Source organism: Rhopilema esculentum, chromosome 5 (assembly GCF_057945365.1).
Source record: "Rhopilema esculentum isolate cy_ngs chromosome 5, ASM5794536v1, whole genome shotgun sequence".
Lineage (NCBI taxonomy): Eukaryota > Metazoa > Cnidaria > Scyphozoa > Rhizostomeae > Rhizostomatidae > Rhopilema > Rhopilema esculentum.
Window position 1 is genome coordinate 3,579,402 of NC_142819.1, and position 27,226 is coordinate 3,606,627.

Genomic DNA, 27,226 nt, shown 5'->3' on the forward strand with positions numbered 1-27,226 from the left:
AAGAAACATTTGTTTTTATCCAAAAAGCCACCTTTCGACAAATTTTTCGGGGGCCCCTTCGGGGTCCAAATGTTTGGGGGCCCTTAGTTTTGGTTTTGTGTTTAAAGGTGCACACCGTGCGTTACGCCACTTCCATGAAGTAGTTTTGTTAGTGACATAATGTGTCGAGCTGTTAATCACAATACTTATTTCCCTCTCCAAAAGCACAAGATCGGAAAAAAACCAAAAATACAGCACAACTGAGATCAGTTTCAAGATACTACAACATTACATCTGTACAGTATGATCTAAATTTCATGGAAATATATCCATCATAAAAGACAAGATCTTAAGCAATCCTTAACCTTGGTACAAATATCAATAGAAACCTAATTAAAAAGTAAATGCAGCGAGCTAAGTCAAAGTTATTTACCAATTATTATCTGATAGACGTGAGGCATTCTGAAGGAGTTTTTATCAACGCGACGTCCTAAGAACCCTCGTAAATCAGTCCCAATACCTGGTTTTTCTCATTACATTTCGTGATAAAAACTACTTTCGAATGCATGAAAATAAAAATCTAATTTCAAACGACAGCAAAGTGCATCTATGTGACACATTATCATCGCCTGCATGCGTGCTATCAAACGCTTCAAACAAAATATCAAAGTTGCTAAAATACATCAACACCAGGTCTGTAGTTCGATAAAAGTACACTATCCAGTATATTAAACATTTATATATCTATAGCCTGTTCGAATTACAACATTTTGCGAGACAGGGAGGATAAGAACAAAACGAAAAACAAGGATTGGAAAACAATAATTTACTAGCTTGTAAAAAGCTGAGGAAAGACCACCGGGATATAACTATCGAATCTGTCATGACGATACAACTGGCAATAATCAGGGTGCAGGTATAGCTTCAAAAATTACTGTCCGCTTCATAGGTCTTTCAATAAAAAAAACTATGAAAGTCAAAAACCTATATAATCAGGCAAAGTTTCAATAATACTTAAAGAATCAGATACAGAATAATAAACGACGTTAAAAGTCCCAATTATTAACTTCTTTTAAGATCACAAATAGAACCATATTATCTACACACAACATATCTATCCGAATTAAAAAGGGAAAATCAGTTTAAAAATAAATGAACCGATATAACGATCAAACCGTTCTTTAACAACGATGAAACAAAAATTCATCTAAAATAAAAAAAAGCTCAGAGTGCAAGAACCGTGTTTAGGATTCGGAACACCAACAATAAAATCTAATTTAAATTAGAAGCTTGGAAATTAATCAAACCATTAAAGATCGTAGATGTCCTTTCTATTCACGTGCATATTAGTTCTCCAGATATTCTGCTCGGTAGTTCAAATGCGACTGACAACTGCGGTACAAAACTGGAGCATTCTTCCAAATATCAGCAGAACTTTTGATAAACAAGTTCAAGTACAGAGGAAGGGGGGATTATTGTTGCTTAAAAAAGCATCTACTTGAATAGAATGAGCATAGAAAAATTATTCTCGAAAAGTCTTGTCTTATTTCAAGCAGTTAAGAAACATAAAGTATCTCATGATAACATTACAGCTGCATAGGGTATTGACGATACTGGGATCTAAAAAGGATTATTTGTCTACTAAAAGACATTTAGGAGGGCAAGCACCTCCCCAGGGCCTAAACAGAAAGTGGCGATCCACTTCATCTTAGTACCTAGTGTATACCTGTGAACACAGTCAATGAAACATCGGTTAACACAGTGTATTACAAATACACATACACACCCAGCGTAATGGCTGCTGGGCGGCGTCAATGAGAAAACTACGCTACGTTGCCTTCTCTTTAGCTGAAAAGCGAATTTTCGAGTGGTCTATCTGTGTCTGACACAGAAGAACCTTCTAGTGAGGACGATGACAGCGCTTTCACTTGAGCAATTACAACTTGCGCCTTCATAGCGTCTTCTTCTAAAGCTTTCATGCGGGCTTGTCTTAAAACAGCCTTCTTTTCAGCCTCAATTGCACGTAATTCAGCTGCAGTTGGTTGCCGTGTATTCTAACGAAAAATATAATTATTACAAACAAGAAAGGCATTTCCAAAAATAATCAAATAGCTTCCTTAATCAGACGATCCCATCAAGTTCATTGGTTTATTAGGTAAATTTACTGGGGAAATTCTACCTTAGAAATTAAATGCCCATGGGCCAAGCGGATGCCAAACGCTTACGGGGGGGCGTGGGCTTAGCATGGACCATGCCCGAATATTTTTCTTCATTGAGATAGAACTGCTCGAATGGTGCCTGAAATGTGATAAATGTTTCTTGATTGGATGGGGGGGGGGGGGCTGCAGCCCTCCCAGCCAAAATGTTTCCTAGCCCATCTAAATGCTTTTAAACATGTCGCACAAATAAAAAGAACAAAGGAGGTATTCTGCATGATGTAATTGTAATTAGGAAGCACCAACTCCGAGAAACGAAATTAGTTATGACATATTTTTATAAAATGGTGCACCTACCTCTTGCCTTTCAGAGCCATTTTCGATCTTTTCAAGGGATCTGTCATGGTTTTCTGTTGACTTGTTATTTTGTTCCAGTGATGACGTCAATTTACCTATAGATCAATAATTAATGTTAGTAACCTCTTTCAAAATAGACGATGCTAACGACGATAGTTTATTTCAAAACAAGATTAAATATCAATAACGTAGGTGACGGTAGCTTGGGGTCGTTGGCCTGGGATCTTTGAACTAAATTTTGTCTAGGTTAAATTTTCACAAGAACACCTCTTATACGTACAATACTAACAAGTGTTAGATGTAAGGTGAAAAATAATTTGTCTTTTAAATTGCCCACAATGCTGGTTTTCGGAACAGAATACAGAGCCCTATGGCTGAAGACACAAAAAAGCTTTCAACCCCTGTGCATAGCAATATTAAAATGCACGTAAAAACGGCCCAACACGATAGCTCCATTTCAAATGTACAGCACTTTGATAAAAACATAATATATTCTGTAAAATTACAATTTGCTTAGGGGACAAAATTTGATTAAAAACTTACCAGACATCTGGAATGCTTTTTCCTAAAATAAAAAATTTCTTGTTATAATTGTAATTCAAAAACCAAGCAAATATATATTTTAGCATACATAGAATCCCGTACATTCACGGAAAACACTCACGGAAAAGCTACAAGGGGAACTCGGGGGAGTGTGATCGCATTTTTTATCTTTTGAATGTCAGAAAGTGAAAACATAATCTTAATTTCATTTCATTGCACGCGAGTCATTTCATTGCAGAGGATCAGCATAAAGATAGGAAAGAATATGATGGTTAGAAACATTAGTTAAGAAACATACCGATTTCTTTAACAGTTCTCTTTCCTAAAAAAAGCAAGAAAGTCATTACTAAACGATTAGCAATATCATACTCGGAAAACTTGCCAGGTAATTGTAAATATACGATGCACTTTGATAAAATCAAACTCAAAACACGTAACAATAATGATGAATTCGATCACTTGTATTCGACCACGATTGGTTGGATGAAAACTTTGAAAAAAATAACAATAGTTCTAGAAATTCTGACAGGAACCACAAAAAGTACCTTCATTATAAGCAACGAATATTGCCATAATCGGTGAGCATGCCTCTCTTGCAGACTAGCTCTTCGCGCAGTCAAGGCACTTGCAACAGGGAAGACTGTTTGTGTCCCTTTGTTTTCCATTGTAGTGTGTGAAACAGGCGCACCCTTCCTTGTTAATACCATCTGTACTATTTAGAAGGTACTGTGATCGATCGTTTTGCTACCGTCAACAAACAGCTATTCGATAGAAATGCATGCTTGTGCTACTGACCTACCCTTAAATATATCAAAAAGTTTCTATCACGCAGTTGGAGTTCTATTAACAATATTTCCACGCTTTTTGACGCGCATCGGATGCCTTAAATAACTCATAAGATAAGGTGACGAAAGATGAGCATGCCAGAAATCATTTTAATAACTTGATGCGATTGGACAGGTTTGGCAATAAAATAATAAGAGAATTCGTGAGGTTCAAAATTATCATGCAAAATGTTATTGTTTTACAAGATTCATTGATAAATTTGAATTGCTCCCCTTCAAAAAACGAAAAACTTCAATGAAAAATAAAACCGATGCCTCAACAGGCTGGCAAAAATTTCCATTCAGGCTGGCAAAAATTTGGATGTAAATATCTATACAAAGTGTTTAATCGTAAATACCGGAATTGGGTGCTAATAATTCCATGAGGATTCTATTAAAAAAAACATAGATTCCGAGAACCTGTTGCTTCGATAGCCTCAAAAGGGGGTTAAAAAACACAAAAATCTAGCTTTTAACATATCGTATATTTCTTTAGAGCATTGCTCTTCGATGAGAGGAAGCAAGCAAATCTGGACTCTTGGCAAGGTGACTGGAGGGGAAGGGTGTGTCAGTTGACATACAAATTATCATATTTATATCAGTTTCTCCACCTTGTCCAAAACAAAGCGAGAAAACAGCAAGGGCAAAGTCTCAGACACAGATGATTCATCATATCAACAATCATATGGACCCGAATGCCAAAATGGGTAACCGAAAACAAAGGAAAGCTTATGTCAAGATTGATGTACCGTTATGTCCGCATGTTGACAGGCGCAATCGGCTGGAATGTTATCAATTTTGCGAATGAACAACACACGAACACTGGGTTTTTGGAAGGTAATCGAAAACAAACACTTCGTATTGGCAACACCACCAAATTCCATAAAATTTAAGCACTGCAGAATTCAAACCTTAAACCCCCTTTACTTTTAAGGAGCAGATAATTTCGGCTAAGGCAAGAAGTTCTTATTTTCTGTATAATTCGTGTCTCGAGTGTTCTTAATGCTGTTCTTATTTAAATGTTGGTTTCTCTGCACTTATAAACAATAAATTGCTTTTAAGACAACTAAAAACAGTTTTAAATCTTTTTTGTTTCGTTAATATGAGAATAAATTCTCAAACACACAATAATCTTGAATTCTTACAAAGTGTTTCTTATAAAAATTGTGCAATGGTTGATTGAAGTAGGCAAATTTCAGATTGTCAGATAGAGTATTCACAAAACTTTGATTGTATTTTCAATTGATTTGGAGGTCTGATCAATGAACAACGTGGAATCCAATTGGTTAGAGGAAGTTAACCTGCAAATAAATTAGCTAAATCTGGCTGCTTTCAGCAAAGACAACTATGAAGGTAATTCCTTAGATTTTTGAACTTAAATTAACAAAGCAAGGTAGAGCAAAAAATGGATACACTATCCGTTTTTTTTAATTAAGACCACTGATGTATCTCTAAGGCCTAAAATCTCTCGCTTCATACCACAGATGAAGAGAAAAATCAAGCTACGCCTGGTTTGATATCCAATCCAAAACAAAAATTTGAAGGCAAATTCTCACAGTTTTCAAAGATGATAGAACACTTTTGCCTGAAAGTCAAGATTTCTCTGGATTCAGCGCGAGATTTTCACACGCGAGCCACACTTGTCGATGGGATAGCGTTATATTGAATGACAAATGACCCTCTGAGTACCCACACACTATTCAGAAACATTACTGGAATGAGATCTATTGTCCCATGTTTGTCAACTATTTTTGTACTAGGAACGCCCCTGTATTCTATTTTAAGCATAATAGCTAGAACTGCGTCGATGCAAAGCACGAATAATTCAATGAAAGTTTCAAACGCTACGTAAACAAGATACCCCAGGCAATGTTGAAATAATGACATGCCTTGAAACACAAGTACCACAATTCTGGCCCATAGAGCAGTACAGTCGTAAACAATAATGCCATTCAAGCGAGGAAAAGAAATTGTAAGAGAAAAGATGCAGGTATCATGATTGAGAACTTCAAGACAGGGGTAAAGTGATACCTACCAAAATACCGAGGGCAGATCTTGAACAAATTGTTGCAAATAGAACAGCAAAAGAAGAATTTGACTACTTTTCAGCATTAACAAGCCCACCCCACCCTACCTGAGTCCAACAAACCAGTTGCCTAAATTGATGATGATAGCAATCTCTCGTGTATTTATTGTTAGGAAATTAAAAATTGAAGTAGCTACCTTGAGTTCTAACTCATTCTCTAGAAACTGCGTTTCTGAAATCCTTGCGTTTCGAAGTGCTTCCTAAAACAAAAGCAAGGAAATACCCCTTTATATTTATCACCAGGTTGAAAATCATAATTTTATCTTTAAATTGTTGGGAAAATTGAATCAGGTAAGCAGTTCCTGGGAATTGACGCAAAGTGGAAAATGGGGGAGGGGGCAAGGGCAAATTAAGGATTCAAAACATAATTTTCTGCAAAAGAGTGGGAGTATGCCCCTTCGTTTTCAGGAAACATTTTGTTTTTGCGGCGAATTCTATCAAAACAAGGGAGCGTAAACGGCTGTAAATTTAATTGGAAAGAGCTTCTAATTATATCACTTCAGTGGTTTATTTGTGCACTATAAACCAGTTTACTAAATGCAAACATATGAGAGACTTGCCTTAAAACATGATGCGAGGTTTATATTTGGGTACAATAATTGGAAAAACATTTTGCAGCAGCAAAGTCTGTTGACATTCAGCTCGCATTTTCAGAGAGAAAATACAAACGTTTGCCAGAGTTAGCTCTCACCATAATAGGGTCTAATACTAAACATAACTTGAAAACCATTTAAAAAATGGAATTTTGTATCCAAAAAGTAAAAGTTTTTTCTTGAAGTCTAGTTGAAGTACGATTCCTTCTGGGATAATTTCTCAATTTTCAAAGCAAAAGCTTGTGAAGTTTCTCAAAAAGATCTTTCTAGTCAAATGAGCATAGTTGGTGGTTTTTAGCAGAACAACGATGAGTTCTAACTATTTTATTGATAAAAATGAATTAAAATCATGAAAACTTCAACAACAAATATCTGACATGTTTTCTCAGGAATGAAAAATACAGTTTCCACCAATTAGGCGAGCTCAGATAAGGATGAAGCGAAATGCACGAGGGAGTTCGAAATAGCTAGCTGTGACAGAATATAATTCAATGAAGTTAGAATCAACGAATGAGTACCAAAAATTTAAAAAAGAAAAACTTACGATTTGATCAAGGTTTTCTTTTCCCCAACTTGAGCGAGACCCGGCTTCCTCCTAGAAAAAATTCACTAATTGACTAATATATTTTGTAGAACATGTGACATGTGTAAAACAAGGAACTTGATTCTTTTGGGAAGGTGGAATTTATTAAAGAAAACGATGCTTACAGGGACCAAACTGATTCTTTCCCATTTTTAGAAGTTTATCGATTATAATTGAACTTGATGGTCATAGCTTCGTATATATAAAAAATTTGATATAAATATTAAGGATCTAAAAAAATTCTTTTAAATTTCAGAGAAACCTGAAAGATTCATGACAGACATAGGCTTGAAAGATCTATGCATTTGTAGGATTAAGTTGGCATACATATGAAATGGGAAACCGTATCCTTGTTTTGCCCTAACACAAAATCTTAAAGATTTTTTCTCATTAATAATGCAACGTGAGATATAAAGATTAGAAATCACTTGCTTTTGAAGAACAGGGCGGAGATACAAAAGCCAAAGTTTAACATATTTTCAAGGTTAGGTTATCTCATGGATAAGGAAAATGCTGGATTTCCATACTGAAATAGATACATGAAACACTCACTGAAAATCACGATTTTTTAATCAATACAATTAGGTATTCCTTATAAAGCGATTTCTATGTAGGGTTAAAAATTTTACAGGGCATTAAATTCGTGGCATGGCTAATTCCTTTTCCAGAACAATCCAAGGAGCAGATGAGAATTTTTCAATATTATTACGGTTTTTGGTTAAAATCTAGAATTTCATGGATAATGAAGCTTATGATTACTAAACTAAATGGGGAAGCAGCTGCTGTTTCGAGTTAAGATTTCACGTGATACGAATCAAAGAAATTCCACAAACTGCCCAACACCCTTTTTCGCAGAACTACAACACAATCAGATCATACAGCAGTTTAGGGCACCATACAGCAGTTTAGGGCACCTTAGTTCGTTAGCTAAGGATCCCTGATCTAGAAGGACCCCAAATTTTAATATCCATGTTTTAGAGACTTCGCCCAAGTTCAACTTATTTTCAAAAAGTTTGAAAGCTCTATAAATGAACGAAAAGCTCTTTTAACATTTAAATCAGTTCGCCCTGGTTTAACCATTATCATTTCAACATCTTGCTATTGTGTTTGACATGCTCTACACCCCTGTATGGGTATTTCTTGCGATTCGTAGATAAAGCTCCTGTCTCGGCTTTGCCTCTGGGCCCCAGATACCTCCGTTTCGCCACTGAGCAAATGATACCACTTCCATTAGATATACACTCTCTTTTTCACTAGTTATGTTGACTGATCTGTTTTTAGAGAGTAATTTTATTACTCTCTAAACAATAATAACATTCAGTCACTAAAGTTCTAATTAGAACAAAGAAATCACTTTCAGATAACGTTGCTTCTTCTGCGTTTTTTTACGCTGTACCTGTTATCGATGCTCTTAGTGATCTTATTCCGACTACTTCGGTTATTTTCCTTATAGTGCATGAAATAAAGTGCTGCATACATAAATAACGTTATAGTGCTTCTATCGCCAAACCAAATAACAATGATAACTAGGGACCTCACTATTGACTGGGGGTCGCTCATGGGCGGCTCACTGACTATTCTGACGAATACATGACTTTTTTAATTTGTGCGATAGTTTCACGTATTGATGACATTAACGTCAAATAGAAAGTAAGGCAATTCAATTCCTATTCAATTCAATTCTCGAGCTTGCAAAGACTGCAAACTTGTAACAGGGTACTGCGAAGTAGTAATGAAACTCGTATAAGGCCTCCTGTATAAGGCATTCACTAATAGTATCCTGTATAAGGCCATCACTAATAGCAGATACTTTTGAAGATGCCGCTGCAAAGTGCTTTAATGCCTTACCCGGACCTATAAAATCTCAGTCTAGCTTCACGACGTTCTGTTCTAACTTAAAGAAGCCTTTATTTGAAAAAGCAAACTACAAATTGGACTAAAAAACATTATTCCCTTTTTATAATTATGCAACTGTTCTTAACTTTTGAACTTGTAATTTAACTTTGCTTTTAATTTTAGAGTTGAAGAGCCACATTTGTAGTGGATATGCTCGATTGTACCATTATTATTATTAGTAATATTATTATTATTCTAAAGGAACTACGCCCTAAGTTCAAAAAAGTAAACTTTGTTAATCTATCTATCAGCTGTCTCGGTATCTTTGGTAACTCCTGTGATTCTTTCATCGATATGTGTGATGAACTAAAACTTGACTACCAACACCGTAATTTTATAATTAAAAAACTGTCAGCAATAATTATACGCACATCCTATTATATATTCTGTATGCGCAATAAGACTTGGACAAACCCTGAACTGCTCTCCTTCTAAAGATTCTTTGCACTCATATTATTTTATTTAAATGTTATAACTTTTGTAAAATTAGTAAACTTGTCACCAGGCTAGCCGATAGTAACTACCTGTAAAGTGAGGTTACTGTTGTAAGTAGAAGAATATAAAATGAAAAATGTTTTCATTTAGTGCAACTCAAAGGCTTGCAACCAGTTTGGTTGTCGTCCATAAAATAAAACAAAACAAATCTCAGTGATTGCTTTGTAATCCTGTAACTATTACTGCACAAGAGTTCAACTCATTAGAGAGTAAAAAACACAAACAGTCTTGGCATTTTACGCTGATACCCTTAAACAAATTGCCAACAACTAGACCAATCTTCAGAACGACTCAAACCGCTGGCTTCTAAACCTTTCTGAGTCCTACTACGTGAAAATCGGCTGAATGCCCCTTCCCAATACTTCTATATAGCTTCTTCTGTCTGTGTTTAAAAGGGAAATTCCATGTATGTTTTGGCTCAATATTTCTGCTTAATGCACCCAATTTCGATCGAATCACTACAAACGACTTGGTGGCTCTGACAAAAAAGGGTAAGTGTTAAGACATACTTTCGGCTATTCGAATCTATGTTTATCCGAAACGCTTCCCCTGGAGAGCTTTTAATAATCAGGAATCCATAGAATACAAACTAAAAATCAACTCACGTCGGTACTTGTCTCACGATCAATAGACGATATCGATTCGCAACTGGTTTGAAAGTGAGTCTTTGTCATGTCTGACGTCACAAGTGGATTGGCGATCACGCTTGAGAGGCTGTTGCTGGCTGCGTCCGCGTCGTAGCCATCGCACACGAGTAAGTGCAATTTATCGCCGGTGTTACGAAGCGCACGGACGGCCTCTACATGCGTAGCTCCAAGCATACTCTGTCCATTAACCTGCCACAGCAAGAACAAGCTTTAGCAATAAAACCCAAATTATGAGGAAAAACAAATACTAACATCTATAATGACAAGACTTATGATGCTATGATGTTTGCTAAAAGATTGCCTTTTGCTGACGTGTTTGGCGCGTCAATAGTTGAGACAACACTGTAACCACAAGAGTATTTTGCCTGAAAAACAGGAGATCAGAAAATTCAAGCGGGGAGAGGTTTTAAAATTGGCGCTGTAAGATAAACGCTGTTGCATGGGAAAAAATGACAGGAAATATCAGTTTACGGTCTGGAATATCCGAAATGGATGAAACGTTTTGCCTTGTCGAAAACCACAAGCCAAATGTCACAAATTTTCTCAAACCAGAGCAGGCCTGGTGGGCTTTTTCCAACTAATCAAGGACAAAACCTTAAATTAAGCTCGAATCACCCAAACATAATAAAACATCTGTTTTGCTATACTTAATGCCCAACGAAATATTTGCCTATTTCACACTTGCACAGACAAAAAGCTTGCTAAATTTACCAAAAACCGACGTATTTCGCTGATTAAACCCCCAACATATGGTTTATTTCTCATAGCGGAGAAAGATTGCAAAGAGAAATGAAGTCAAGCCTCAAATACGTATGAATACTAATGAGCACTGATCTTGACAATTCTCGGAAGTTTATCACGATTACATAACATTTTGAACTGAAACATTCACACTGCTCATCACATGAATCGATCAAGCAAGAATGGACCAGAAATGCATAATTGTCAAAGAACACAAAAACAATATGCAAAAATGTCAAGAATTTTTTGGCAGGGTTGACGCATTGTAGCGCATAAAAAGCGCCGAATTTGTGTATACATTGCTGAAATATAGACGAAGATAGGTATCAAAATGAGCGAAAAGACCGCGTTTTCAATGATTTTGTTTGCATCAGTAACGGTTCAGTTGATTAACTTTAAGACACGTGTGAAGGGTCGACTGGAAAAGAGGAGTGCACAAGGAATGCCAGAAGAGTGCAAAGGTCTGTTAAAGTATCGGGAGGGTGTCACTTGAGTAAGGGGAGAGTATCAGAAGAAAGCCAGAGTAGCGAGAGAGGCTCACTACAGTATTGGGAGGGTACCACTTAAGTACAGCCTGGGTATCACTTTAGTACTGGGACCGTGCCACAAGACTGTCAAGCAAGGGTCAGTAGAGTACAAGAGGGGTGCCAAAGCATGGAGGGAGAGAGTCACAAGAGTAACGAAAGATTTTCAGAGGAGTTCCATAAGAGTGTCAGAGGTTTATTAGAAAAGTGTCGGAAGAGCAACGGCAGATCTTTAGAAGAGTTCCAGAAGGGTGCCAGAGGGGTTTCAAAGCGTTGAGGGAGAGGGTCACAAGAGTAACAGCAGATTTTCAGAGGAGTTTCAGAGAAGTGTCAGTATCCGGATAGGGTCAGAAGATTGCCATAGGCGTATCAGAAGGCTGTCACACGAATATCAGCGATGTCAAATGCAAAAGCAATCTTTCAGTAAGTCCCAAAGGTCATCAACTGAAAGTGATGCTTGAATTACCTCCAGGAGCCTGACGCCAACCTTGAGCTTGCCATCTTTTCCTGCAGCACCACTTGCGTTGACCTGCAATGTAATTCCATAATAGAAAACACGCCTAGTAAGTGCCAAAATGATATCGTACTTTCCTATCAAACTATGAGACAAAATCTACATTCAAAAGATCTGCATTCCCTCCAAGCTAACATACCGAAATGGATAAGATAATTCGATGTCATACATGCCAGGGAGTTGGTTGAATAGCTTCGCGAATCACCGGCCACCCAGAGTACGGGAAGGCTGTCGTTAAAGTATGACATATTAGTCAAGCCAGCTTTGTATACAATCATCAGGCAGATCACTTGAAAATAAACGAAAGGGAGAACCTTCTTTGTAGGAGAAGTGGAAAATTGTCTTACCTTCGAAATAAATATCCCTTCGTCTGATTTATCAAATGGATTTCCTGGGTGACTTTTGGCTCCACCTCTTATACTGATGCCAAGCTTCTCGCCTGGCTTTTTGATAATCTGAATCTCCTAAAAAATTGATGGTATTACAATCAGGCGAATCAAAATCGAATATTCAAACACTTGTAATTACTGCTCAAAACCGTTTTCTCGACCAGAGGTGGCAAGCATTCAAGTAACTTAAACACGTCGCTCTACTAATGTCGTGCTGAATCTACTACAAGTTGATCAATCAATTCCATTAGAAGACCTTAGTTGTCCAGCACTGCCTCACATGTCGAGCCCATTCTGCCGAACCTAAGACATTAACAATACGTAATCATGTAAATCTAGGAATAATTTTTAAGAACGTTGTTATCAATTATCTAAATCCTATAAACCAAATTCTTGTATACAAAAGTGAGATATTGCAACTAATGAGAGATATTGCCAAGGTCTCCTGTTTGTAAGAAAGAATGTGAGAAAAGCTGGGAAAACAAATCAATTGGAGTGTAAACCAATCTTTGATTGCAGAAAGAAGGTTTTCAGTGTTGTAAGGATATTGTAAAGAAAGAGGATGAACACCGCCTTCATTGGGAACCTTTTCAAAACCTAAAACAAAAGCTCTTCAAGTAAAAAGGACGCACCTGTAATCCTTGAGGAGGTCGATCATGCCGCACAAGAAGTTTGATCTGCGGGACATTTGCAATTAACGCAGAAACAGCCGTGTGGTGAGTGGCATCCCGCATATTGATGTCATTTACCTATTGGCAAAACATCAGCTAATCATCTACCAAGCGACAATTTTTTCAGATATTCAGTGGGAGTGAATAGATGATTAATTTCAAATGCACACATACGATGAACATTGTTGTTATGTAACCTTGCACTGATTAAATATGCCAAACCTCCATTAACGACAGTTAATCCCATTCTTACTTGATAAAAAACAGCATTAACAATTATTTTATCTTTACTTCTTTGACTAGAAAGGTTTAATAGCAAGAGTTTGCATAGCATGGTTATTAAACTGGGCTAAAAGGTTTTTCCTGAATAATCAGCAGCAGCATCTGGTTTTTTTTAATTATATTAATGGAATATCTACGTTCAAATTGCAGAAGCTTAATCTCACAAGCTTGGGCAAACGAAAAAACAGACTTGTATTCTAGCAACATGAAATAAGGGCCGGACAAAGCCTGAAACACTTTCAACTGGTGAAGATATCAAAAGCAAACATTCAATGGTACTATTAAAGAAAACTTACGGCTAAAATTCTGTCTCCAACCTTCAGATTGGTCTTTGAAGCTGCCCCGCCAGGCACGATCTGAAAAATAGTCACATTCGGGTTAAGGAATTTCAGGGCCTAAAACATCATAGCGTTCGAATATTTTTTTAAACTGGGCAGCTAGGAGGTGGTGAAAGGCCTATGTAGGTAGTCTTGACTGGTTAGCTTCATGATATTGTCTCGTTAAAATAACACGCCAAAGCATGCAAGTTACCGAGCAAACTCGCTGAAATTGAGTTTAAAACAGTCAGCTGCAATAGACAAACATGAAAAAGATGTCTCGGTGGCGACTTGCGTGAAAACGAGGCTCCAGTTGAAGTGCAGAAGTGTTTCTAATAAATACGAAAACTTTGGCTTTATCAGCTGCAGCTCTGTTCATTATTCTTTCATATATGAACAACGCAGCAATGACCACCGGCTTGAACTGCTAGCAAATAAACATAGGAAGTGATGTCCAAGAAAATTGGCGCAGCTGACAGAACACAGTGCTGTGTTGAGGACTGAGCTTAACAGGGTAAATAAGGCAACCGTAAATGTTCATGATCGAATTAGGTGATCAAAACAAGGATGGACTTCAAATGATTGATACCATCGACGTCGTAAATTTCTTACCATTCACATGGTGTCATTAAACTTATTTTGCAAATTGTGGATACAAAAGATGCATGTGTTACAGGTTACGCAACTTAATGAATTACATTCAATGAAAAAACCTTATTAAAAAAAACGTGGGATCCCACACAAGATTTCCCAATAAACAGGTTTTTCTCTGATAACTAGTCCTGATAACTTCTTGATTCAGTCATAAATCATTCTTTTACCATTTTACCGCTTCTTAAACCATTCTTTACAAAAAAATTTGTCCATGAATTAAAATCAACGACTAATCTTGTTCCTCCAAAACTTAGAACAAAATTTGAAAAATCTGAGGTTTATAATCAAGTGCTGGTTCAATTTCGCTTGGAGGAAGGAACTGATTGCATTTTATGCAATATAAACAAAGAAATCATACCCAAACTTACGCAGGCCTGTAGGTGGAGAACAACAAATGTCAAGCCTTATGAAAGCTTCTTGTTATGATGAAAATCTACAGTTTTGCACTTAAAGTATATAATAAAGGAATAAGATCTTAACAGGCAGCAAATCTTGATACTCCACACCACACGCACACAACACCGAGTCAAAACTTTTCAAGTAGATACAAATTCGGCATGTAACTACAAATGTGATGGGCATACTTCTGTAATAATGAATAAGGGACAAAGACATAAACAGATAAACGTACAAGAAGTGTAAGAATAATTTAAGACAAAGTATTAGTATAAATTCAAATAAAGAACACTTTTAGAACTAAGAAACACTATCATTGATCAGAAAGAAAAGATTATCAATTAAGGGTAACGCCGAAAAATATAAATATTTGAAATCTCGATCGTTAGCCTCTTTCGGTAAATTCTATAAACGGAATTTATTATACTAAATACACGGGCTTTGAATAATTTGAGTTTTTTATCTTTATCCTATATGCCCTTAAAGATCAGGAAGATAGGAAAACAAAGGCAAATAAAACGGCAAAAAATCTAATAAAGAAAATTGGAAACGAAAATACAATCAGCCACATTTAATGTGAATGATCAGTACTGGAGACCTGTTCAAGACTTAAGTCTGAGATATGATATGATTTTAAACAAGATTTTGATGCCACAATAAGCAATTGCCAAAACACACGCGTCAGTATAAAGAGCTCAATGCGGTGCCTTTGTAAGTAATGTTTTGTAATACTTGTTCCTCCGGATTGAACTTGAGACGTCTTGGGATACTTCAATATTAAACCATAAAAAACTTAACCTATGATAGCTAAAGACTGCAAACAGAGCTACTGAAGGGTGGGAGGGTAATGGGAGCTACCTATGAGACCACAACCTTTTGCCACGTTTCAGTGCTTTACACCAGAATTATTTTCTTTAAGCAAAACTTGAAGAAATATGACCTACCCATACCTAATGCATTTAAACCAATTTTCGAAAGATTTGTGTGGATAATGTTTTGATAAATGTGGGGGTAATTACCCCCCCCCCCCCTATACGAACCCCCATGAAAATCTTGTACACGTTCGGTGGGAATCTTTTTGTTTTGGTGGAAATCTCTTACACAATTTGCAAGAGTGAATTGCCCCGCAGTTTTTACACTAGGCTCGATTATACTTTCACACCGAGTATCCCAAGATTCAAGACTGTTTGCTTCAATTCGCGAATACATTGAAGATAATTGGTGCTTTCCTGTCCGTGAACAATTGGTTGCATACATGCACTGGCTTACGGCCGACCATCACTTCAATCTTTTTGTTCGAGCCCACGCCGCAACCAACCGTGCGCATGCGTAATTTGTGATCACTGTTCACAGGGAACACATTTCATTTGCCTCGATTGTAGGCTGTGATCCTACTTCCAAGTGACTTCGCGAGAACAAGCTGCATTGAGCCAATCAGATCAGGAGACTCACAGCGCACGTGTGAGCAAACAAAAAGATTGAAGTGGAGGTGGGGCCTTAAAAGTATGTAGAAGCCGTAGTGAAAAGCAGTAAATGTTACATTTTTCAATTCACGATACAGCTACTGCTGGAGATAACGGCAAGTCATGTTGCATATCACTACACATGCTGTGCTGTTCTACACAGCAAATCCCAGCTCTTCAGCCCCTAGATTACGCAACCTTAAGTGCTTACCTTTGATACGAATACCCCCGGCTCATCGACGCCAAACGGGTGACTGGCGTGATCAGAACCGCCAACGATACTGAGGCCAAGAGGTCCAATGCCTTTCTTTAAAATTATTTCCTAAAATGAAATTAGTTGAGAAAATGATATTCAACAAACACAGAGAAATTTACACATCAACATCAATGAACTGATAATACGTTGAATCTAGCTACACGCACCTGTAGACATAATCTATCGCAGGGCCTGGCAGTGGGCTTCATAGCTGTCTTATCGGTTAGAGCTTCTTAATAATGTTATCACTTTTAATTAAAACTCAAAAAAGTAGATTTGCTATTTTTCAACAAATACAGGCAAACCGATACATCTTTATGATATTAGATATTCCTTCAATGTTGATCAGAACAACGTAACTAATACTTTTTTAACATTAAAGTGTACGTGAAAAGATAATCTCCCTGCAAAACCAGTTAATGTCAGCAAAGTCCAGGTGGTCAACAATTTATGAGGCCGGATAATAAATGCTTTAGACAAAGGGAACTTAATGGAAATCGGCTCCAAGCAGTGGTGCCATGGAGGGGGGGGGGGGGGGGGGGGGTTGGGGGATAACGTCCTCACATATATTCTGTTGAGCTCTTGGAGGCCGATGGTAGGGAATAGCACGTATATATTCCTGTGTTCTTTTTCTCCATTCATGTGTTTTTTACCAGAGCTATTTGTCTTCTGACGCTGATATGTCTATTTGTCTTGTTCTCTGCTGTTTAATCTCATCATTAATATCATATTTTTGCTGCACGGTAGCCGAAATGAATGACAAACCGTTTTAATAAAAACATTTCGGAAAAAAAGAAAAAGGTTCGAAATAGATACTTCAGTTAATATCTTTTTATCAGCTGCAGCGTCGGAAATCGGCCCATTTTCATCTCGATTGTGGTTTGGTATCGTTTCCGCCTGCAACAAAAAATACATATGCAACTAGTAAACGGAAGACAGGTGCATAGGTTAGTTTATTGTCGTGTGATATAAGAAAATGGACCTCCGACTCACAGCATAGAAATTCGTTTTCAGCTACTGTTAATGGGCCTCACAAAATATGCAAATGCAATCAGAAGTTTGAACGTTTTGATCCAGATCGCATTGATCCTTGTTTAAGGTGTACGGATACACATGGAAACAGTGCGTCTAGCTTGCAATTACATGTGAGCAGGTGGTTACGAAATTGGGAAGGCCATCTTGCTGGAAAATAAACACGGCTATGTACAACACCAATCGAGCGGAGACAATGGAATATACATGAGGGTTGACAAGTAGGGGCTAATGGCTTGAAATGTGGGTACTTCATTTCAGAAAACGTACGAGTAAAACCGTCCTGAGGCGATCCCCTTGACAGCTCCTTGAAAATCAGCTCAGACTGAAGGGGTACCATCATCAAGAATTGAAATTATCTTCATTATCATCATTATCATTATTACCCCATACTCCTATATCCTTGAATGAGTTGAGGACTTGAATGACAAACTACAGAAAGGGCAAGCGTATCCTCGATTTTGCAAGTAGCTGTTGCAAGGCGTGATGTAAGAACTCACGGAAAAAATGAAAGAGAGACAAAGTGGGAAAAACATCAAATAAGCGACAAGAGCAGGTTGTTCATAGCTATGACCATTTAATCAATCTATAAATGATTATTCTCGCTTTTATCAGTAGGTGAAGAAGGAATTAAATTTCAGATTTGAAATTTTGTTAGTAGCGGATCCCTTGCCACAGCAATCTACACCCTTCATACTAACTACTTTCCCAAATAAAGGAAATGTTTCACGCTAGAGCCACTAATTCACAATAAAATTATACCGACAAGTTCTTAGCAAAAGTATTCAAGAAAAAAGACAGAACCAGCTTCAAGTTTATCAATTATTCAGCAAATGTTCTGAGTTACGTGATTTGAGAGGAATATTTCCCACCACTGGATATTGCAAGATGCGATTAAGTTCATGTGCTAGCTCATGCGATCAATACAACACATTTTCTTAAAACGCTTGAAATGAATCGGATTTCCTAAACCGAAGTACGGAATTTCGTGTGGGCATATAAACGTGCAGGAGTTAGGAATTTGTGTTCATAAATTTAAATATAAAGTTGAAAATGGTGCATTTGGGCCAGCTAGGTTACTTTACAGCAAAATTTTAGCACAATGAAGAAAGTTAAAACTGCTTTTAACTCCCTTAACTGGGTCAAGCTAACATTTGCTACGTTCTGTTACTAAGAATAATAGTTTAGTGACACAAAAAAAATGTAAAAAGAAATGGAACGAATGGAATACTTGTTTAATGCGAATAAATGGAAAGCAAGAAGAGTGCTCAGTGTTGATATATGAAGTGTCATACAAGAATACAACGAATAGACAGCGATTGACGGCCAATCACCGAAATAAACACTTAAATTTGTGCAATTACATCAAAGAAGTCGTATTCCCTTGTCTGGATAGGTTGGTAATTAAACATTCTAACACAGACGACAATCTTTATTCTCTAAGATCAATTTATTCCGAGCCATTGACGATGTAACGCGATAAGCAACCTGCAGAATTTAGGCTATCAATGAACGAAAAATGAGAAACAAGGTATATTTTCTCTCATGAAAAACATTCACCACCGCCTAACAAAAAATCTTTATAAACAAAATATGAATAAAAAAATATGAATGAAAAAAATACATTAACTTTGAGCAGAACACTGAAGGTTTGATTGAGGGATACCATGATACTGGTAGCATCATTATTTCGCGTTTCCAGCACGCAAATTACAATTTCATATCGAAAATGAAGATACAGAAGACTGTTGATATGAAAATAAACATCGTCAACTGTTCAGGAATAAACAGAGTTGGGCAGAATAAAACTTAAATCGTGCCTTGACTTACACAGTGTGTATTCCGTTTGAGTTTGAAGAGCTGGCTTAGCCGCCTCTTCATATTTCCCTTCAGATGCATGGATTGCACCCACTCGGCTGATTGAAAAATGCCTTTTAGAGATCACGTTAAAGCACTAGCGAGCTAAACCTCGTCAGAACCAAGAAGCTCGTGTCTTCATTGTCCGTCGTTGTATGAATTTTTCTCACTATACCATACATCACATGATAAGAGCCTCAAAAGCAGGTGCTCTTCGCAAAACAACATACTCTATATGCCCGACTTGTAACCACTTTATCCATCCATATCAGTAATTTGGGAGCAATTCCACTGATCCGCGGGCAAAACCTGTTTGCTTCTAAATCTTTGATGACAATGCAGGGGGAGTAAAATGTTGAAAATTTGGAATAAAAACAAACTTTTGAAACAAATCGTTTTGCATTCAGTATTACTCCATAAACCACAAGCTGCAAATCACGTTCAAAACTGACCTTCCGTAGTTATAAATTAGAGATATCTAATACCAGGACGGCTCATCAAAACATAAAGCGACTAACATTATTATCTTAGAAAAAAGAATAAATCAAATTCATTGGATCTCATTCTTCTTGGCTCTCGCGATTTTTCAATCTGGCTAATTCTTTGTTTTTTTTCTTTCCATTATGGCTTGACATAATTTGATAGCCGAAAACAAAAAAACATTATAATCGAAACATTAGAATAAACTTATCACTTTTTGGAAACTAAAATTGTTATTCATGCTACTAACAGGTACTGATAAATTGAGATAGCGAGATTCTTAGAAAAAGAACTTTCCTGTTCAATTGATTGATATGGAATTATTTAAGTCGCCAATCAAAACATAGATAATTTTTCCAGAGAAAGAAATATTGATTCTCTTTTATGCTTTATCGCTATTATTCCGAGGACAGGTTGCTGGTTACGAGACTACTTACACGGTACTGGGATGTACATGGAAGTTTTCCCATGAATTGCACAATATGAAATGCAGCTTGACTCTCCCCCTTGATCATGTATGAAGGTGACTAAAAGCATCCAACTAGCTTATTGATTTCATGCATGGAAATGAGGTTAAATCTTGATTACTTGCGTATATTTCTTTGTAGGTTCAAAGTAAATAAAGCCAAGTCCAGTGACTAGACTTTGTATTGATTCACGATTTCCTCAACTCGAACAAATTTTTCTTCAAACTAAATGTTGGAATTATAAGTTGCTGGATGTATCATTTGACGGTAAAAACAACCATGTCTCCAAAAATTGGGTGCGAGAAGGTTCGAATCCTATCAAACCTTAGCTTGATGGTATAGCCTGCGCCGCAGACTGGACATGAAGTGTGAAGGAGAAGAGGAGCTGTACGTGTGCACGTGTATGTCGGGCTGAGGAGGAGCACGTGTATATTATGGTTCTGATCTAGACGGCTAAAAAAGCCCGGGTGTCTATCTTTGTGGCTTTTACGTCGAATGCCTCTACCTCGCATCAGCTGCCAAAAACACAGCCAGGGTAAACAGTGAAAAACCCTTGCCTTGCGAGATCTCTTGTTTCAAAAGTCTGGACGAACGAATAATGAAACGAACACCGGGTGTTTGCTGCCAACACGTTGCGAAAGAGGACTGTTTGTGTATCAAAAGAAACTTAGACTAACGCTGGAAACATGGAAACAGCAGTTAAGACTGAAGAATTTCATCTCTGTTAACGAATGATAAGAAGAAGATTTCACAATGGTAGATAAACTTTGTATCAACTGGAGACGAAAATTTAAGATCAAGAATTTTGATTGCAAAATAGCAACAAAAAATTGCAGAACAATATTGTCTCGTCATGTTTGTAGATCTTTAAAACTAACAAACAAAGTGAGACCTGAAACTTCCGAAGTAGCAAGAAAAGAAACACATTCCCTTGTCTGCCACTGAGATTTGAGATAAAATTGCAATAATCTGGCCAGTTTCCTTGATAAAAGTCATCACAACTTTTTGCCACGACATGTTTGATTTTAAAGAGCGACGGGTTTTTAAAGACCTCTATTTTTAAAACAAATAAGCAAATTTAAAATGGAACATAAAGAAAAAACATTTCTGAGTAATGAGTTTTGGAAAAATTTGTAAACATTTCGTTTTAGTTCTCGTTTTGCCTTTCTTTGTTTGTTTCTTTTGAATTTACTACGGACAATAATTAGATTTATCTATGGCTACATTCATTTGTAATTTTTATAATGAAATTTGTAACTAGATAGCAATTAGGTTTATAGAACAGGATGGTTCTAAGTTGCTTCTTCAAACAAACAATGACAGACATTAACAAATACATTCCATCAATTTATCTTATAATGTCTCGGCAACAAGATAATACGCATGGGGTTTACTTAAGGTTTTTTGCATTCATTTAAGAGCCTTTTCACGTCAGTTTGGACAGGCATACGGGATGGCATCTCGGAGGCAGCATTCAAAAGCAGCATTGAAAAACTGAGAACCACTGTGTGATCTGTACTGTAACCCTTTAATGAGGATATTCAAAAAACGACCATGCAAGGGAAACCTCCATGTATCGTTTGGATACAAATGTGAGAAAGACAAAGAAAATGGAAAAGTAAAACAGATCCTCCATCAAAGACATTTCAAATTCATAAAATCTTTGCGTACTCTGTGTCAAGCTACTTGAAGGTGAAAAACAGCACATGAATTTGTTGAAAGGGTGCTTCGATGGCTCATAGCTTCCAAAGAGTAATTAAAGATGGTAAGAGAGAGCGTCTCAAATCTTGGTTCTTGCATTGACCTTCAAATTTTTCAACAGATTTGATCGTAGGAGACATAATTTCAGTGGATGATAAGCTCGCTCTTAAACTGCAATACGTTTCAAAAACTTTGTTTTCCCTACACATGCGTCAAGAGTACATCACTTGATCTGAGATAAGATATGTCATCTCTAGACAATTTATGGTGTTATTAATAATCAATGTTCGTCAAGTATTGTTTTGCATAATATTATATCTACAATTACAGCTGCATGAGTCTTATCACCAGACGGTTCTAGCCATGAAATTATGCAGACTGTTATTATGTCTACAGCAACAATGATCTAAAACACTGGATCTACAGTCAAGGACAGACGGTGTTGAGATTTTGAACTACTGAAAAACACACTAACTTCGAATGGGGGTGGGGGAGAGGGTAGATGCTGGACAACACGTGCATGTTATCCGACAGGAAATAAGGTCTATCAAATTAGGCCCTGTCAAAAATCGTCAATAGTCGCTCAAAGAAAAGAGAGAGATACGGAGATAGTTCTTTCACAGGTTTTCTGCTCCATGGAAGTTCAAAAGAAGTGCTTTGAAAAAAAGAAAGATGGGGAAAGATTTGTTGCAGATGCAAATAATTTTAGATACTGCAATTCATATTTGTACAAGAACCTTTCATTGCAGGTACAACATTTTAGGTAGCAAGGACTTTGACAGAAATCTTGACGTGCGGTATTCTGATAGTAGTACGCTCGGTGAGAAATGTTGCTTTCCACTCAACTGAACGATCTTCTAACAGTTACTGATTCTAAAAAGTCTCCATATTCCTATACCGAAAAAGTAAAATATCTCTTTCGATAAATAGTGGTGTGCTTCAAAGAGCAAACCTTTTTTTGAAGACAAACAAGTGCCTTAGATTATCTAATCTAGTACGATAAAATACCTTAGAAGTTATTACGTATTTAAGTGAAACGATAAAATCACAAGCCTTACCTTTGTGGCTTCGGCCTTGGAGACCGTTTCTTGCATAAAGTACTTCCCAGTGTGGTTGGGGGCCGTGCCGTTCAGCTTTGACAATGGTGTCATTCGTTTGTTTATGATCCTTTCTCTGTAGATCATCATGGTGACGGTATCCCCTGAGCTCGTCAGAATGGCCACTGCATCTTCGTGTCTGCATTCCTGTACGTCTTGTTCATTTATCTACAATGAAAACACATTCCAGTTACTCTGTTGTTTGCTAACGAAGGTATGTCTCTTCAAGGAAAGTGTTTCTTAAATCTAAAGAAAAATTATGGCAATGTTGCTTAAGAAAGTATGCAAATAGCGGGTTTTGGAAAAGTTAAGGTGGAAAGCTTTGGGAATGTATTTTTCGAATGTGTGATAATGATTAATCGGGCTGCAGAAACAAATCAAATGACCGGGAATGGTGAGTTTGAATATCAAAAGCCTTACAAACAATATGTTTCACAGCAATTGCGTAACAGACTTGCGAATGATCCCGAAATTTAATGCTAAATGCAGGATTTCTTTTACTCCTGGCCATGAAAGTTTGATATGATACCCTACAGACAGCTCGTGATTAAGAAAGGCCGTGAAACGAACAATATCTTAAGCATGGCAACAGCTAATTGTTAAATGTTATTAAACGGATGTTATTAAATGTTATTGTTAAATGAATTGTGTATCTGCAGTTCACGAACAAAAAAAAGCAGAAACTTTTCTAGGAGTTTCGAAACAAAATTAGAGTCAACTATTTCAATAAATCCAGAACAAAACTTAACGAAGCAAAAACAACAAGAAAAAACAAACCATTAGGACTTTATCGCCAACACGCAAGCGCCCATCGGCTGCAGCTGGCCCATTTTCTGCAATTTTGCTTATGAAAATACCCTGAAATTGCATGAAAAGAAAACAGCGGTGAAGGGCAAGCAACAATTAAGAAACGAAGAGGTACTGCGACAAAAAAATGATAAGGGAATGCAACGGGAAATGCGCATCAGAAGTGCATTATCTATTTAAAGTGTGACGTAAAAGACAACAGAAATCGTTGGTGATTGATGCCTTATCATAATGTGAAACATTCAGCAAATAAAAATCCAGAAAAGCTTGTTTTGTGAAAAAACGTTTTCTAAATCTTCACTTGGTTCATAGCTTGGATTATCATTCGCTTGCAAAGGTTCATCATGTCAAGAAATTTCATAATCGTAAATATGACATATAATGTATCAATATTGTTTATTAAAACACTAGAGAACAGTGATATATCACTCTTTCAATCACCCTAAAAAAACAAACTTAATATTGAAAATCATGACAAGATCCAAGATAAGACAATCAACTTGATGCCTTGATGCCTTAACAATACGTCTACAGGACGGCTTATGTGGGATTCACAAGATCAAATTCGGCAAGCAGCAAAATTGTCTATCTTTAAGGCAATATATCTCGTTTAGCATCAATGCAGTTTAACAAGATTCAGCTATAGCATCATAAATACGTACGTATCAACACCTTTAAGTAATCGATATACCTGTGTGCTAAAAGTCTTACTTAGTCATGATTACGATTTCAAACAAAAGGGCAGAGAGGTGATGCTTTGCATGCATGCTTCATCAATCTATATTGTTTTCATATCGATGCTAGTTGCAATCATAGTTAACAAGAAAAGGTGTTTTGCAGATGGATAGATGAAGAACAGTTAAACATAGATGAAAGACGTAAGCGGTGACCAAATCCTGAATAATTTAAAGGACCGCAAGCGTGACTATCCTGCACTGGTGCTTAAGAAGATCCAGCCATCTTTGCGATGAAATACGCTCGAAAAGGAGCACGAGGAGAAAGCAGCCTTTAAATTGAATATGATTTCCATAAAAAGCAGCCTTTAAATTGAATATGATTTCCATAAAAAGCAGCCTTTAAATTGAATATTATTTTCATAAAAAGGTGTTCTCTCTTCACCATCCACAGTCAAATCCGTTTACAAATTCCAGACTTACCCTTAATCAATTTAAACAATTAAGCTTCTGTCTAGCTTCGACATGTGAGATCTTTATCTTATAATTACAGACATTGTCAATTTGGTTGAAATCTGCTCAATTTTCTATGTGCTTTATTTATCACTTAGAAAAGCATCCAAAACTTTTTGAACTTCAAATGATTTTGAAATTTCATGAACTTTTTGTCAAACCATCCCAAACTTCAAATTTTCATGGCTAACGCTTAACTATCTACTAAAACCCTTAAAAAGGTGCTTTGAAAATAATTAAAAGTTATATATCTCGAAGAAATTTAATAAAACACGTACTGGGTCACTCCCTTTAAATGGAGTTGAACCAAATCCTCCAGCTATGCTGAAACCGAGGCCACGCCCGTCTCGTTTCAGGTCCACAGTCAGTGTCTGAAACGAAACCCAATTCAACGATTAGCAATTATTACTTCAGAAAGCCAATGCTTTGCAAAAAACCTTTAAAATTTGAAAGCGAGACAAATGAATTAAACATACAAGTTGCGATCAATGGATCTAGTTTGACTAGGTGATCACGGGAACTATCGAATCTTTATAAGTGCCATGAGAAAGTTCCCTGTGGTACGAAAGCCCATGTAATTAGAGGGCTGAACGTTGTTGGAACATTACAATTAATCGCATGTAAGCCCAACAAAATCTCTAGTATATTTGTAGCCATACTGAGCAGCTCTATTGAACATTAACCTGCAGGGCATTTTCCGTAGGTTTTTATACACCTGTTCATTCCAAACACGTTGTGAAACAGCCTGTTCATTAAACCAACTTTTCTCGAAAAATCAACAACATAATTGTCACTTATATATCTCTGAATCTTTCAAAAATAAACCTTGTCTTGAAAAGTGAGATCTGCATCTGGGAGGGATGTTTGCTTGTTTATATGGAGTGATTTAGGTTTCATAAGGAGGGCTCGGAGGGTGAAAAGAAAGACTGTGATGTTCACAAGGATGGCTGTAAGGTTGGCTGTGAGGGAACGAGGTTCACCAGAACTGCTAGAATGCTCAGAGGAAAGGCTGCGATGATTAGAAAAATGGATAGAACATTGGCAATAATCTTGATGTATAATGTTCATTGTAGGGTACAAAGTATAAGGTTTAAAGGGTGGGAGGTCCACAAAGAGAGCAACGATGCTCGCTTTGCCAAATAGATGTTCGCTTTGCCATATCGATGTTTGCTTTGCCATGTCGATGTTCGCTTTGCCATATCGATGTTCGCTTTGCCATATCGATGTTCGCTTTGCCATATCGATGCTCGCTTGTCATATCTAACCTGACACAACAGCTGTTAAAAGGGCCGGATCATCTCGTGCAACCGCCACGTGGGATTAGCCGATCAGCTCTCAAATAAATCCGTTAAAATACGATTACTCTTAAAATAAACACATCAAAACTGATTTAATTTGATCAAGAACTCACTTCTGTAGCTACTTCAATCTCTTCCATTTCCGGTTCAGGTGCAAAGCGCACGTTTTTCTCTTCCCTTTGTGCCTAAAAAAAATAAACTACTTTTAGAAGCCTTAGATTTGCCACCATAAACAAGAGTATTTGTCGGCCTTGTAAAAAACTATGACACCATTCAAGGGCAAGCATTCAAGGTTTAATTTTACCCAAACAAACGTCTTCATTTGTACATCAGTAGGGCAATGGCTTTATCTTTTAAGCCTTCGTGTGACACAAAAGGACACTGGAGTTTTACCTGCCTCAAAAATTTAAGTAGTCTTTATTCACCTGAAGCGCAGTTTGAATTGCATCTTCATCTGTGATTTCCCTTAAAACTATAAGAGTCACCTCTTTGCCTGCATTTTTTAGTGTCATCACCGCCTCGTAATGACTCATTTCTGAAACATCGACCTCGTTCACCTGCAAATGGGAAAAACAACCTTGGTTGTTCCATAACAAATCAATGATTTTTAACTACACTCCAATTTCAAGACAGTCTATTCATGACTCTCTTATTCATAAAAAGTTTAGTACCTCAAAAGATTCACCAAAATTGTAAATCTAATTGGAATTTAAATACTCCACGAAAAAACCAAACCTTGACAATTTTGTCACCAATTTGAAGGATTCCTTCCTGGTCAGCCGGCCCACCCTCTGATATCTTCGATATAAATATACCCTGAAAATGAAATTAGAAATTAGCACTCTATAATATGCTATTTCCAATTTACTTATTATCAAAACTGTAGTTATTACTAGCAATAAATGACCCTTTCAACTGTAATCTTTCAACTGTA

General features: G+C 36.9%; 1 protein-coding gene across 1 annotated transcript in view; it reads right to left on the reverse strand.

Annotated features, from left to right (window-relative positions):
* Nucleotides 1–245: 245 nt before the first annotated feature.
* Nucleotides 246–27,226, reverse strand: part of LOC135689435 (protein scribble homolog) — a 50,575-nt gene continuing 23,594 nt past the window's right edge. Inside the window, exons 22-40 of the mRNA XM_065206658.2 lie at nt 27,028–27,108; nt 26,718–26,849; nt 26,406–26,477; nt 25,273–25,365; nt 23,778–23,858; nt 22,962–23,168; nt 17,183–17,263; nt 16,322–16,432; nt 13,577–13,636; nt 12,960–13,076; nt 12,286–12,402; nt 11,891–11,953; nt 10,118–10,348; nt 7,083–7,133; nt 6,083–6,145; nt 3,334–3,357; nt 3,036–3,057; nt 2,493–2,587; nt 246–2,033 (exon numbers count right to left, since the gene is read on the reverse strand). Of these exons, the coding sequence (XP_065062730.2) occupies nt 1,824–2,033; nt 2,493–2,587; nt 3,036–3,057; nt 3,334–3,357; nt 6,083–6,145; nt 7,083–7,133; nt 10,118–10,348; nt 11,891–11,953; nt 12,286–12,402; nt 12,960–13,076; nt 13,577–13,636; nt 16,322–16,432; nt 17,183–17,263; nt 22,962–23,168; nt 23,778–23,858; nt 25,273–25,365; nt 26,406–26,477; nt 26,718–26,849; nt 27,028–27,108 (1,911 nt within the window). The 3' untranslated portion in view covers nt 246–1,823. The remainder of the gene's footprint in view (nt 2,034–2,492; nt 2,588–3,035; nt 3,058–3,333; nt 3,358–6,082; nt 6,146–7,082; nt 7,134–10,117; nt 10,349–11,890; nt 11,954–12,285; nt 12,403–12,959; nt 13,077–13,576; nt 13,637–16,321; nt 16,433–17,182; nt 17,264–22,961; nt 23,169–23,777; nt 23,859–25,272; nt 25,366–26,405; nt 26,478–26,717; nt 26,850–27,027; nt 27,109–27,226) is intronic.